This window comes from Jaculus jaculus, chromosome 1 (assembly GCF_020740685.1).
Source record: "Jaculus jaculus isolate mJacJac1 chromosome 1, mJacJac1.mat.Y.cur, whole genome shotgun sequence".
Taxonomy (NCBI): Eukaryota; Metazoa; Chordata; class Mammalia; order Rodentia; family Dipodidae; genus Jaculus; species Jaculus jaculus.
Window position 1 is genome coordinate 230,620,617 of NC_059102.1, and position 10,974 is coordinate 230,631,590.

At 45.1% G+C, this 10,974-nt stretch overlaps 1 protein-coding gene across 1 annotated transcript in view; it reads left to right on the forward strand.

Annotated features, from left to right (window-relative positions):
• Gpt2 (glutamic--pyruvic transaminase 2) overlaps window positions 1–5,600 on the forward strand; it is a 49,695-nt gene extending 44,095 nt beyond the window's left edge. The window contains exon 11 of the mRNA XM_004664831.3: window positions 2,997–5,600. Within this exon, the coding sequence (XP_004664888.2) occupies window positions 2,997–3,087 (91 nt within the window). The 3' untranslated portion in view covers window positions 3,088–5,600. The remainder of the gene's footprint in view (window positions 1–2,996) is intronic.
• Window positions 5,601–10,974: the final 5,374 nt, after the last annotated feature.

Genomic DNA, 10,974 nt, shown 5'->3' on the forward strand with positions numbered 1-10,974 from the left:
AAAAGGGATTGTGGTGTTCAGTGGTAGAGTACCTGCTGAGTGTAATGTCCAGGTTTCCATGTCTAGTAGTCAACCAAAGTGTTATCAAAAGGGCTGCACCTGTTATCAGGAGTAGAGAGAGATGTTAGTCCTGATGACTTGGGAATGCCTTTGTAATAAAAGCTATGGCTAGAGGTTGGCTTATTGTCAGAGACTGAATGCTGAGATCAAAACAAAAGTCCAATAAGCATGAAATCTTGTTCATTGTCTGTACAAAAACACAAGTCATGCTTAGGATTAGGGATGCAATTTGTTAGACTACTTGCCTAGTATGCACAAAGTCCAAAATTCAATCCTTAGCACCACAAAACAAAACTGAGAGAGCCGCATTGTAGAAAGTCAGAAATGGGAACTGGAGAGGTGGCTTAGTGGTTAAGGTGCTTGCCTGTGAAGCCTAAGGACCTATGTTCAATTCTTCAGATCCCGCATTAGCCAGACACACAAAGGTGATGCAAGTGCAAGGTCGCATGTGCCCACTAGGTGGCGTAAGCATCTGGAGTTCAATTTCAGTGGCTGAGGCCCTGGCACGCCAATTCTGTCTGTGTCCCTCTCTCTCTGTGTCTTGGTCTCTAAAATAATAAGAAGAAAAGAAAGGCTGGGTGTAGTGGTACATGCCTTTAATCCCAGCGCTCTGGAATCAGAGGTACAAGGATTGCCATGAGTTCAAGGCCACATGTGAATTCCAGGTCAGCCTGGGCTACAGTGAAACCCTACCTCAAAAAAACAAAAAACAACAACAACAACAAAAGTCAGAAATGGTAGTGCCTAACTGTACTCTAAGACCTCTAGGAGGCTGAGGCAGTGACCACTGTGAGCTCAAGACCAGTCTGGGCAATAGAATAAACACAGTGAGTTCCAGGTCAGCCTGGCCTACATAAGACATTCTTAAAAAATAATAATAATAGAGGTGGAGAGATTGCTTAGCGGTTAAGGCACATGCCTGCGAAGCCAAAGGACCTTGGTTTGATTCCTCAGGACCCACGTGAACCAAATGCACAAGGGTGGTGCATGTGTCTAGAGTTTTGTTTGCAGTGGCTAGAGGCCCTAGCATACCCATTCTCTCTCTCTCTCTCTCCCCCCCATCTCTAATAAATAAATAAATACAAATAAATCTTTAAATAATAATCATAAGCTAGAGAAATGCCTCAGTGGTTAAGGTGCTTACCTGCAGAGCCTAATGACCTGGGTTGAATTACCCAAGACCCACATAAAGCCACATGTATAAAGTGGCACATGCATCTGGAGTTCATTTGCAGTGGCTGGTGGCCTGGCGTATACATTCTTCTGTCAGTTTCTCTCTGCTTACAAATAAATAAGAATATTTAAAAAATAATAAGAGGTCAGGTGTGGTGGCACACACCTTTAATCCCAGCATTTGGGAGGCAGAGGTAGGAGGATTGCTGTGAGTTTGAGGCCACCCTGAGACTCCGTAGTGAATTCCAGGTTAGCCTGGGCTAGAGCGAGACCCTACCTCAAAAAACAACAACAACAAATAATAATGATAGTAATATCTGAATGTAGTGGTGCACACCTTTAATCCCAGCACGTTGGAGGAAGAGGCAGGAGAATCACCATAAGTTTGAGGCCACCCTGAGATTACATAGTGAATTCCAGGTCATTCTGGGCTAGAATTGAACCATACCTCTAAAAACTAATAATAATAGAGTCCAGGCATGGTAATGCATACCTTTAATCCCTCTACTCGGGAGGCAGAGGTAGTAGGATCAAGTTGGAGGCCAGCCTGAGACTACAGAGTGAGTTCTAGGTCAGTCTGGGCTAAAGTGAGACCCTACTTTGGAAAAAAAAAAAAGTAAAAATAAAACAATTTTTTAAAACTATATGGCCAAAGAGATTGCTCAGTGGTTAAAGGCACTTGCTTGCAAAGCCTAATGGCCCAGGCTCAATTCTCCAGTACCCATATAGGGCCAGATGCACAAAGTGGCATATGTACCTGGAGTTCATTTGCAGTAGCTGAAGGTCTGGCACATCCATACTCACTTTCCCTCTCTCTGCCTCTTTCTCTCAAACAAAATAAGTGAAATAATAATAATATGATGTGGACTGGAGGGATGGCTTAGTTAAGGCATTTGCCTGCAAAGCCAAAGGGCCCAGGTTTGATTCCCCTGGACCCACATTAGCTAGATGCACAAGAGCACATGCGTGTGGAGTTCTTTGTGGTGGCTAGAGGCCCTGGCACGCCCATTGTCTCTCTCTCTCTCATTTCCCTCTTTCTCTCTGACAAATAAAAATAAGTAAATAATAATATGTGTTGCTAGTGTTCTGCAGTAACTAGTGAAGAAAATATATAAAGTTCTTAATATAAAACAAAAATACTATACCAGTTTATTGCATTAATTTACAGAAATGGCTTGAATAAAAATGTAAGTATAACCCACATGTTAGAAGTTTGGTGGGGGGCTTGCATTTTTTTGTTTTTTGTTTTTTGTTTTTTCGAGGTAGGGTCTCACTCTGGTCCAGGCTGACCTGGAATTAACTCTGTCATCTCAGGGTGGCCTTGAACTCATGGCAATCCTCCTACCTCTGCATCCCAAGTGCTGGGATTAAAGGCGTGCGCCACCATACCCGGCTGGGGCTTGCATTTTTAATCAGAACATCCTGAGCTACAGCATGAGATCCTGAGTGGTGGCTCACACCTTTAATCCCGGCACTCGGGAGGCTGAGGTAAGAGGATCGCTGTGAGTTCAAGGCCATCCTGAGACTACACAGTGAATTCTTGATGCTTCTCTGGGCAGTATAGTGAGACTGCCATGGATAGATGGATATGGCAGAAAGTAGTTTAACAAGTGTTGGACACTGTCCAGAGAAGCGAACCGGACAGGCCTCTTCCCACGTGGCTCCCCCCACCCCACTCCTGGCAGCGCCTGAGGTACTTTTCTAGTCACTTCTTCCCATCCCAGAGCAGCCAGGCTGATGCTGTTTGTTCTCTTTCCTGACAGAATGACCATCCTCCCTCCCGTGGAGAAGCTGAAGACAGTGCTGCAGAAGGTGAAAGACTTCCACGTCAGATTCCTGGAGAAGTACGCATGAGGACACCTCACGCCCCAGGAGGTGACCCCCTCCTCGGTCTCCCTCCCAGTGCCATCCAGGCCTCCCCCTCAGACTCTGCCTCAGGCCTCACAGAGGTCACTGGTCATGCTCATCGTCACCTTTCCCAAGAGACTTCTTTCTTTGTGCCTTGATGCTGGAAGTACTTTTCTGATCAAACGTGAATTCGCAACGTCTTACAGGCCCTGGGTTTTTTCCTCAAGCAACCAAAGTGGAGGTGACTCACTCAGTAGTAGATAGATGTGGCCAGGGTTCTCCGTTGTCTTTGTTGTTGCTTTTGGAAAGTTCCTGGGGCTTTCAAACAGCCAGGGCGCATTGAGTGAGATGTTTAAGATCTGGAGAAACAAGCAGGTGCCGGGGAAAATATATGACGTAACCATGGTAAGGACTGGAAACCCAAGACAGTGCGATCTATGAAATAAAACCCTCAGCAGTATGAAAATCTAGTCTTTTGAACTACAGAGCCCAGAAGCCCAGTGTGAGCTCAGAGAAGGTCTGGGATTCTGTCCTTAAGGCAGGCAGCCCGTCACAGATGAGAATGGTAAGAGCATCAGCACAGGGTCCCACCTAGGTTGTGGTGAACTCTGGGGGGGTGGGCGTGACTAAGGTCCAAAGAGGAAGTGGGTGTGAGCCAGGCTCCAAGTCGAACTGGGTCTCTGCTTTTAAACAATGCAGCAGGTGATTAGGACTCAGCTTTGGGGTACAAGGGCTTTGGGGGTACAGGGATCTCTTGTACATGATTTTAGTGAGACTTTGATTGAAGAAGCCTGCCCAGACTTCAGGGACACCTCTCAGACCAGGATCACAGGGTACAGCCCTGCATTATCCCAATTAGGCTCCGGAGTTCTTTCTGCCGGTCTTCTCCAAAGGGCTCCACTGAGCTTTTGTACACATTGCCCCCTGCAGGTGACAGCAGGGACGAACAGAGGCTCAAAAATGCCTTAAACCAGGCGGTGATTGTTAAGGACAAATGGGATTTGTTACATTTTGTCGCTTTAGTTGATCAAAGTGCCTGGTAGACTGGTTTCTGTGGAGGAGTGAATACAGTCTGATTGAAACTGTTTGGCCTTCAAGTTAGTTCCCACCTCCCCTCCCAGCTCTGTGGATGATCCTCAGTAGCACCAGCCATCCCTCCAGGCAGGGCAACAGCCACTAAGCCTGCATCTTCCTTGACATCGGCATACCTAGACGGGGCTGAGCACACTCCAAGGGAGCAGGTTGAATACTCCTGCCCCACTCCCTGTTTGTCTCCTCCAGTGGGAAGTGAGGGAAGCCATGATCAGCTCAGGAACCCCAGGGGCTGGGCAAATCCCCGCTGTGGAGCTGGAGGAGCCAGCCAGAGAAATGAGAAGGGGCTATGCAGTGAGTTTGGAACGAGCAGGGGAATGCAATAGAAAACTGAGCTGTCATTACTAACTAGTTTGTCTCTGTGAAGGAAGTAGCTACAATCTCAAATAATAAAAGGGAATGTTCTGGAACCTTTCCTTCCTTAAAAAAAAAAAAAGCTGAAGGTCTGGGGAGATGGCTCCGTAGCTAAGAACGCTTACTGTGCAAGTGTGAGGACCTGAGTTTGATCTTCAGCATCTGCATGAACGTCCAGGCATGGCCACACGTGCCTGTAGCTCCAGTACTGAGTGGGGCAGACAGTCTAGCTGAAAGAAACAATAGTTCCAGGTTCAGTGAGAGATTCTGTCTCAGGGAAGTGAGGCGGAAGAATGGCAGGGGAGTGCTCGGTGGTCTCTGGTCCATGCGCACATGTCCACGGGTGCACACCTGTGCATACGCCATGCAGATGCAACATGCACGCCCAGCAAAAATGTTTAAAGGTTTCACGTGTGTTTGCATATAAGCCAGATGTGTTTTGAGTCTTGAGGTTCTTGATGGAAAGGTTAAAAGAAGCTAGTATATTTTTTATATTTTTTGTAACAGTTGCTTTTTTTTCATGGTGGGGGTGGGGAGATAAGGGTTAATATTTACAGTCTTAACAAGTCCAGTAATTTTTATCAGTCTCTTTAGATTATAAATAATCCTCCAAACTTGGCAATGTTTACATGTTTCTTAAAAGATGCCATATACACTTGGTTTGCTTTTTAAATAAAAGGTTAGTTCTTCTAAGATTAACTTCAGGTAGGAATGTTGATTACGATAGATTGGATTTTCTACAGATTCTATACCATGCCTTTGCTGTTCCAGCACCACCAAGAAAGTTTTGTCATTTGGGGATCACACTTTGAATTGACATTTGTGCAGTTTCTATCCACCCAGAACTGCCGGTGGGTAATGCCAGGGAGCCTATGCCAGGCCATAACTCGGGCAGTCACACCTCAAGGACACTGGAATTTTCAGAACAGACGACGCACACCTGTTCTCACAGGCATCTCCTGACAGAAGGTTTTTAATAACTGCTTGAAATTTCTAAAGAATAAAATGTGTTCAAACTGTGTTTAACTTTGTCAATTAAACCAAAAAGTTGAGTAGACATCACCAATTTTACATCTTCGGTCTTTGTAATGTCTTTTGTTCTGAGTTTTTAAGAATATTTTTATTTATTTATTTACAAACAGAATGGGTGTGCCAGGGCCTCTAGCCACTGCAAACTAGCTCCAGATGCATGTGCCACTTTGTGCATCTGGGTTTACATGGGACTGAAGAACCAGACCCAGGTAGTTAGGCTTTATAGACAAGCACCTTAACCACTGAGCCATCTCTCCAGCCCTGTAATGTCTTCTTGACACCCTAGTAAGCATTGTTCCTAAACATCACAAACTATATGCGATAGCTTCTTCACTTCCACTTCTTAGGGTTTGAGCTTAAGGGCCATGAGCTGCTGAGTTGGAGAAACTTCTTTTTCTCTTTTTGCTTGTGTGTATAGTGTGATGTGGTGTACGCACATGTATGTGCCCTTGAGGTGCCCCATGTGCTTGCCTGTGATGGTCATAGCCAAACATGGGGTGTTCTCCATCGCTGTCCCACGGTTTGAGCCAGAGACTTACTGATCCCAGAACTTGCTGTGTTTCCTGTCTCTGCTCCCCTGTGGGACTCTGGTTTCAGGCACATGTGGCCACACCCCTATACTTAACAAGGATTCAGGCAGTCTCCGACCCTCACACTTGCACAGAAAGTGTACTTTAAGTGTACTTTTTTCTCCTGGGTTTGTTTTTTCGAAGTAGGTAGGAGGGATGGCTTAGTAGTTAAGATGCTTGCCTGAAAAGCTAAAAGATCCAGGTTCAATTCCCCAGGACCCACATAAGCCAGTTGCACAAGGTGGTACATGCATCTGGAGTTCATTTGCAGTGGCTGGAGACTGATGCATACATTCTCTTTATGCCTCTTTCTCTCTCCCTCAAATAAAAATAAAATATTAAACATTAAAAGTGGAAGTACAGGGTAGATACACGATGCAAGAAAGTGGATTCCCAGCCAGACTGGTGGCACACACCTTTAATCCCAGCACTTGGAAGGCGGAGGTGGGAGTAACGCTGTGAGTTCAAGGCCAACCCGAGACTGCATAGTGAATTCCAGGTCAGCCTGGGCTGGAGGGATAGCTTTGTAGTTAAGGTACTTCCCTGTAAAGCCAAAGGACCCAGGTTTGATTCCCTAGGACCCACGTAAGCCAGATGCACAAGGTGGTACCTGGTGTCTGGAGTTCGTTTGCAGTGGCTAAAGGCCCTGCCATGGCCATTCTCTCTCTATCTGCTTGTCTTTCTCTCTCTCAAATAAAAGTAAAAATAAAGTTGAAGAAAAGAATTTAAAAAAAAATTTGAAAAAGAAAAATCAGACACAAAGTGTTTCTGAGAAATTTTTCCACAGCCCCAGGCTATTCCTCAGGACTTCCTTTTATGGATCCAGGAAGGGGATGAGTTGGTTGCTAGGGGTGGGTGGAGTTTAGTGGTTGCTAGGAGTGGGTGGGGCTTGAGTGGTTTTCTGCTTTGATTGCCAGATGCGCTTTCTGCACAGATGTGGATTATACAACCCATAATTTTTTCTCCCTGAGGTAAAGGTATCACTGTAGACCAGGCTGACCTGGGATTTATTATGTAGTCTCAGGCTGGTCCCTCCTACCTGCGCCTCGCGAGCGCTGGCATTAAAGGCATGCGCCACCACGCCCAGCCAGCTCAATTTTAATCATATGTAAGGCCAGTCATGCATAAGCATAGGATGGTAAATATGGGTTTTCCCTAAAAGTCTCTCTGAGGACATAGTTTTCCTTACTGGTTCAGGCTGGATGGGCTCACAGCTTCTAGTTACAGGATATGTTTGATTACAAACTAACCACGAAAGAGGAGTTGTTAGAGCAGACTTGTGTGTTACTTTGTTTGGAGGTTGGGGGGGAGGGTGGCAGGTAGCTCCAGGCAGGTGAGGTCCTGGGATGCTAAACTATTCCGGTAAATTGCCTGCCTCACACTGAAGCCCTAATATTGAAAGGGGGGTGCTGTACCCACAAATCTCATTTACCAAGGACCTATTTATTTATTTAATTTGAGAGAGAAAATTGGCACGCCAGGTCTCAGCCACTGCAATTGGACTCCAGACGCTTGCCACCTCGTGGGCATGTGCAACCTTGCACAAGTGCCTTAAACCATCTCTTCAGCCCCCAAGGACCTTTCTTGAGAGAATGGAGGAGTACTGTGTTCAAGGTGTGGTGCACGTCATTGATGACTGGTAACCAAGAGGTGACCTGCATCTTCCCTCATCACACATACCTGCACAGGAACGCACAGACCTCCTGTCTAGAGAGTAAACTTGTAGAATACTGTACACTGAATGTATTAAATGGAGACTGAAAAATACAATGGTTATTGTAGATCATTTCCAGCATACAATTTGCCGTAACCACACCTAAACCTTCAGCCATAGTTCCATGAGGGGACCCAGTATGAGTCACAGACTTGTCGAAACTAGGATGTTTCAGGCTAGTCTGGGCTATGAAGTAAGACCTCCATCTCAACAAATTTCCTCAAATTCCTCAAGGGTAAAGTGGTTGTCTATTATGTGCAAGCAACTGGGTCTAAAGCCCAATACCAAAAAACAACAACAACAAACCAGCCAAGCTTACAGCAGAAATGTAACTGTGGACTTTCAAAACAACCAAAGGATTGAGGTAAAACACATAAAGGCCTTTGGGCCTTGAATTCTTACTTCTGATTCTTGAGTATCTTACTCTAAACCCCTATTCCGCCATGATTCTTGTTTCAGCTGAGCTTGGTGATTCATGCTTATAATCCCAGCATTTGGGAGGCTGTGTAGGATGACTGTCATGAGTTTGAGGCTAGTCTTGGATATATTATAAATTCTAGGCTAGTCTAGGTGATAGAATGATATTCTATCTACAAAAAGAAAGAAAAAAAAGGAAGAAAGAAGCAAAATAATAATTCTGCCAAGTGTGGTGGCACATGCCTTTAATCCCAGCACTGGGGAGGCAGAGGTAGGAGGATTGCCATGAGTTCAAGGCCAGCCTGAGACTACATAGTAAATTCCAGGTCAGCCTGGGCTAGAGCAAGATGCTACTTCAAACCAAAAACAAAAACAGTCTGGGTGTGGTGGTGCATGCCTTTAATACCAGCACTCAGAAGGCAGAGGTAGGAGGATTGCCATGAAACAAAATAGAGTTCTCGAAGAAATACACATCTAAATAAACATCCAAAAATATGTTCTACATCCTTAGTCATCAGGGAAATACAAATTAAAACTACTTTGAACTAGGCATGGTGGCACTTGAGAGGCAGAAGTAGAGGGATCAATGTGACTTTGAGGCCAGCCTGAGACTATATAGTGAATTCCAGGTCATCCTGGGCTACAGTGAGACCCTACCTTGATAAACCAAAAAAACAACAAAAATTTGGGCTTGAGGGCTGGAGAGATGGCTTAGCGGTTAAGCGCTTGCCTGTGAAGCCTAAGGACCCCGGTTCGAGGCTCGGTTCCCCAGGTCCCACGTTAGCCAGATGCACAAGGGGGCGCACGCGTCTGGAGTTCGTTTGCAGTGGCTGGAAGCCCTGGCGCGCCCATTCTCTCTCTCTCCCTCTATCTGTCTTTCTCTCTGTGTCTGTCGCTCTCAAATATATAAATTAAAAAAAAAAAAATTTGGGCTTGAGAGATGACTTCGCAGTTAAGGCACTTCCCTGCAAAGCCAAAGGAACCAAGTTCGATTCTCCAGGACCCACGTAAACCAGATGCACAAGGTGGTGCATGCATCTGGAGTTCATTTCCAGTGGCTAGAGGCTCTGACACACCCATTCTCTCCCTCCCTTTTTCTCTCTGTCTCTAATAAATAAATAAAAATAAAATGGGCTGGAGAGATGGCTTAGCGGTTAAGCGCTTGCCTGTGAAGCCTAAGGACCCCGGTTCGAGGCTCGGTTCCCCAGGTCTCACGTTAGCCAGATGCACAGGTGGGCGCACGCATCTGGAGTTCGTTTGCAGAGGCTGGAGGCCCTGGCGCGCCCATTCTCTCTCTCCCTCTATCTGTCTTTCTCTCTGTGTCTGTTGCTCTCAAATAAATAAATAAAAAATTTTAAAAAATAAAAATAAATACTAAAAAAAACCTAAAAACCTAACAAAAAAGGAAAAAGACTACTCAGATTTCATCTCACTTCTGTCAGAATGGCTATCATCAAGAAAACAAATGAGGGGCTGTGCATGTTAGTGCACAACTATCATCCCAGTCCTTGGGAGGCAGAGGCAGGATAGGATAGTCAGAGAAAATTACAGGGACATGAGAATGAGCTCCCATCACTTTGGAGTCTGATTGAGCCAGACTGAAAATCAAGTATTGCTGCACAATTAACATCTGCTATAAAGGTTGCCAATATAGAGACAATTATTTCTTTTAAAATTTATGAGAGAAGTGGGGCATGGTGACACACACCTTTAATGTCAGCACGCAGGAGGTAGAGGTAGGAGGAGTGCCGTGAGTTCAAGGCCACTCTGAGACTACACAGTGAATTCCAGGTTAGCCTGGACTAGATTGAGACCCTATCAAAAAAACAAAACAAAAAAAAATATTGAGAGGGAGGAGCAGATAAAGAGAACAGGCACCCCAGCACCTCCAGCCACTGCAAACAAACTCCAGATGCATGTGCCACCTTGTGCACCTGGCTTATGTGGGTACTGGGGAATCAAACCTAGGTCCCTTAGGCTTTGTAGGCAAGCACCTTAACCACTAAGCCATCTCTCCAGCCCAGTATTTGTTTTTATATTTAAAAAAATGTATCTTATTTATTTTCTTGAGATAAAAATGCAGCTAGAATGAGCATGCCAGGGCTGCTGGCCACTGTAAACAAATTCCAAATGCATGCACGACCTTTGGCTTTACATAGGTACTGGGGATTTGAACCTGGGACTTTAGGCTTTGCACACAAGCACCTTAACCACTAAACCATCTCTCCAACCATGATAATATTTCTTTTACATACAAATATTTTCAAGTAAAATGAGTAGCAAGCAATACACTGTGCTTAAGCTGAATGCATGTCCTTTGGGTAAGTCCTTACCCTTCTCCCAGATACCTTCTGGGCATCTCATAGGACTATTGTTTTTGTTTACAGTAATATCTGACTTCCTGCATCCAGTGACCTTTTTTACCTTATCTCAAGTATCACCTTGTAATTTCACTTAAATTCCTTAACAACCCTTTGAAGAGAACTTCGAAAACCATCTAAATCCTGACTAGGCCCATGCCCATACTCATAGTAGTTTCTTTCTTCCCAAGCTCCTTTCTCTAAGCCCTCTATTTAAAATGCCTTTTTGGGAGCTGGTGTGATGGCTTAGCAGTTTAGGTGCTTGCTTGTGAACCCTAAGGATCCAGGTTCAATTCCCTACTATACACTTAAGCCAGATGCACAAGAGCCTGGCATGCTCACATAAAAATTTTAA